General features: G+C 37.2%; 1 protein-coding gene across 1 annotated transcript; it reads right to left on the bottom strand.

Moving 5' to 3' along the window:
• Positions 1-1,227: 1,227 nt before the first annotated feature.
• LOC111377728 lies at positions 1,228-3,029 on the bottom strand. Its single transcript, XM_023000858.1, has 3 exons — positions 2,902-3,029; positions 2,764-2,814; positions 1,228-2,026 (listed from the first exon to the last, which is right to left on the bottom strand). Exons 1-3 carry the CDS (start codon positions 2,959-2,961, stop codon positions 1,670-1,672), a joined length of 468 nt encoding a protein of 155 aa, XP_022856626.1. The 5' UTR covers positions 2,962-3,029; the 3' UTR covers positions 1,228-1,669.
• Between the last annotated feature and the right edge of the window lie 518 nt (positions 3,030-3,547).

Below are 3,547 nucleotides of genomic sequence, written 5' to 3'. Positions count from 1 at the left end.
ACTTTTTTGCTTTTATTTTCATTTTGTTCATTGTCATAACCTCTATTTACAAGAAAAAAAGGAAAAATAAAATTTTCTCCTTGCACAGTCCACGTCGAACTATACAAAGTACAATCCCCTCACACGAGGGGGCCCCATGCCTTGAGGGGACCCTTCATGTGAGAGGGGCTGTGAATGGTGCTGGGTGCATAGCACAGCCCAAATTGCAATTAGGCTCAATTGAATCCAAATAAAGAGGGCTTGGCCTTCCCAATAACAAAGCAAGTCAAAGATATGTGCCACTCCAACTAGCCATTCCTTTGCGTATCCTGCGATTATACATGTGCTATAGTCGAGACTCTAGACAATGGCAACCAACTCCCACGAAATGGCACCGTTAAACATTTTTGCTTTTATTTTCTTTTTGTTCATTGTCATGACCTCTATTTACAAGAAAAAAGGTAAAAATAAAATTGCAATTAGGCTAAATTGAATCCAAGTAAAGAGGACTGAGTAATGCTACACTTACAGAAATTTTTTTTACATATGTTTTACAGAATACTCACAGCAATAGGGCCCATTACAATAAAATATTCACATGGTGTCCACCCCCATATGCCTAATCTGGAGAAAATCTGTGCAAGACTTTCTGTACACAAGCCATTTCCCAAGAGGGCTTGGCCTTCCCAATTACAAAGCAAGTCAAACATGAGTAATATGCCACTCCAACTAGCCATTCCTTGTGTATCCTGTGATGATACATGTGCATAGAGGCTAAGACTCGTAACTATGACAACAAACTCCCAGGAAATATCAATCCCTATATATTTCGAGCTGTTATTTGACATCCAAAATTATTTATGGCAGCTGACCTATTAATAAAAATAATATTTGCAAAGAAAATAGTGTTTGTTGATACAACCAAAATCTAGCCGTCAAAACGCACATCCAATTTGCATTAAATAGTGTTTTTGGATCATTTAACCAAGCTTTACTAAAAAAAGCTCAATCCCCCCCCACCCCTAATATGATTATCATTCGAACGATCTTTTGAGACTGAGCACAAACCTTCGGTTTCGAATGTGAGTGACTTCTCACGGATGTTTGGACATCTTGAGGAGTTGACTAGCTGCCCACCATCTCCTTCTTCAATGAGAGAGGACCAATAGTAAGAAAACTAGTACCAATATTAAAAATAGGACTAAAAATCTATATTCCTAGTAAGATAACTAGTAAAATCTATATTCCTAATGAATCATATCCTTTTTCTGCATCAATTAAAAAATAGAACTGACTAATCCTGAATGAAAAGAAGCAACCAATCTACAACTTGGAGTCGGACTTTTTACAAGAACTACTCGAGCAGCAAATCCGATGGTGACCTAGGACACAACACAAGAATTTGCATAGATTTAATATCTTGACCTAAACGACATTCCACTAAGAAATGGGCAATACTACAGAGAGAGGATACTGATTATCCACACGAACAATGTACAAATCCAGAAATTGCCCGCAAGTGAAATGTGGATTTTAAATACAACAAAGTTAAATTTTTTCTCCAAAAACCATCCCATATTGCTCCCTGTAAATATACAGAGTAATATATATATATTTGAGGCAACATCAAAACCCGCGTCCTCAGGCCAAGATGAAGATTACACAATTTGTTCAGTCGAAAACAGATGCCTCATCTTGGAGCAGATCTTCCATTGATGTTATCTTGTGGATTCGTTTCAGGCGCTGCTCCTGAGAACATACCCATAACAGACCTTAAAGCCCCCGATATCTCCTCGGGGATTTCACCAACATTAATGTTACCACCTATTCTGATTCCTGGCTCATTGGTTGCATCAGATTCACTATCATGTTCAGGTCTGTTTTGAAAATGTGATCCTTGGAATGCATTGGAAGCCATATTTGTAAACATGCTTGTGATATCGGCAGGTAGACCATCAATGTTAAATGGCATGGATGTAAACGGTGGTGGTGGGGCAGGACCCCTCGATCCCCCTCCGAATCCATGAGGATCCCCAGAACTTGAGCCCTGCCCATGGAAATAGTATCAAAGAAGTTTAAGTGATTGATTACAGGTTAAATGCAATGGTGAACTTTATCTTTTTCAAGTTGATCACTTAAAGTGAAACTTCTTTACAATTTGGTTCCTCCATCCAAGTCCAGTAATATGAAAAATGGGAAGGGTTACACTGCAATTTAGTAACTTGCTGACTAGGCTGTCAAATAGACTACAACATCAGCTTTCCCGTTAGTCAAACTAGAGGATATGGATGGAATGATACAAGTGTAACGATATTCAAGTTCAATGATCGAACTGTAATGATATTCAAGTTCAATGACCAGTTTGAATAAAATTAGTCCAATGAATAACTTTAAACAAAATGAAATTCAGTGCCAATGTGGCATTTCCCCTAAAAGTTCAATAACTACCCAGTTTTTAACCTGATTGATTATACAGTAAAGAAAATTTAAGAATTCGGCAGAACGACAAATGCAGGTGTCCAACTGCACAAAAATCTGCTGTCTTCTATGGTGTTCGAATGTGTAATAGAATCTTAAGACGAAATGGGAGCTACATTCTTGCAGTGAAAACCGTGGGAAGCTCAATTCTTAAAATACAACCATTAAATTAGACAATCAATTTCTATAGGATTCATTTTTGGTATCTCAAGTAGTATAAATCTCTTTTTGACCAGCATTTTACTCTTTTTCTCTTTCCTTTTTTCTTTGGTGGAGGGGGTGAGGGGGTATGCAGAAATTTAGTACCTGTTCACTTCCCGCCCTTTGTTGCTCTTCTCTCAGCTTCTGTTCGGCAACCTAGAATTTCAAATGACAAACAAAAACATTATAAGATTATAAAATAACTATATAAGACAATCTTTTCAATAATATTCATTAACTAACCCGAATATTTTCTTTGACAGAATCATTATTAGGATCCAACTGCAACGCTGCCAGAAACATAATATTCACATCAGAAATGACAATTTTTTTGTATAAATAACCGGGATAATTTCAACTATTTCAATTTTCATATATAACTTGGTAGAAAGAATAAGATTTCACCAATGCAAGTTCAAGAAAGTCGGAAATTTCATTACAGTCAATAGCATAAGATCCTGTCTAAAGTACGTATTAAAGCTACAGCGTAAATGATATGATTGTATTTTCCAATAAAATTCACAATTGACTTTTTTGCTCTCTGCATTTTTCCCGAGAGACCAAAACATTCACAAAGCTCCCTTGCTCTGTTACTTCTGTATCACTTCAAGCCTTTTGACCATCCTCTCCTACTCTAGTTCACCTCTATATATGGTTACTACAGGTACACTGCCTTAGAGGATGAAGGAACCAAGTGCCCAAGCATAGCACGTTGACACACATGCATCATGAAATTCTTCCATCATGTTGGAGAACATTTGTCTCCAATTGAATCTACGCCATGATTGTTAAGTAGATAACGTGCAGAGCCAACAATTTACATGGTGGATTAAGAAGCTGATCTTTCAAGAGAGAGAGAACGAGGGCTGAGATAGATACTAGTTTTGCA

The sequence above is a fragment of the Olea europaea genome, unplaced genomic scaffold, assembly GCF_002742605.1.
Source record: "Olea europaea var. sylvestris unplaced genomic scaffold, O_europaea_v1 scaffold1712, whole genome shotgun sequence".
NCBI lineage: Eukaryota > Viridiplantae > Streptophyta > Magnoliopsida > Lamiales > Oleaceae > Olea > Olea europaea.
The sequence above is the reverse complement of the archived record's forward strand: the minus strand, read 5'-3'. Positions and strand labels throughout refer to the sequence as shown.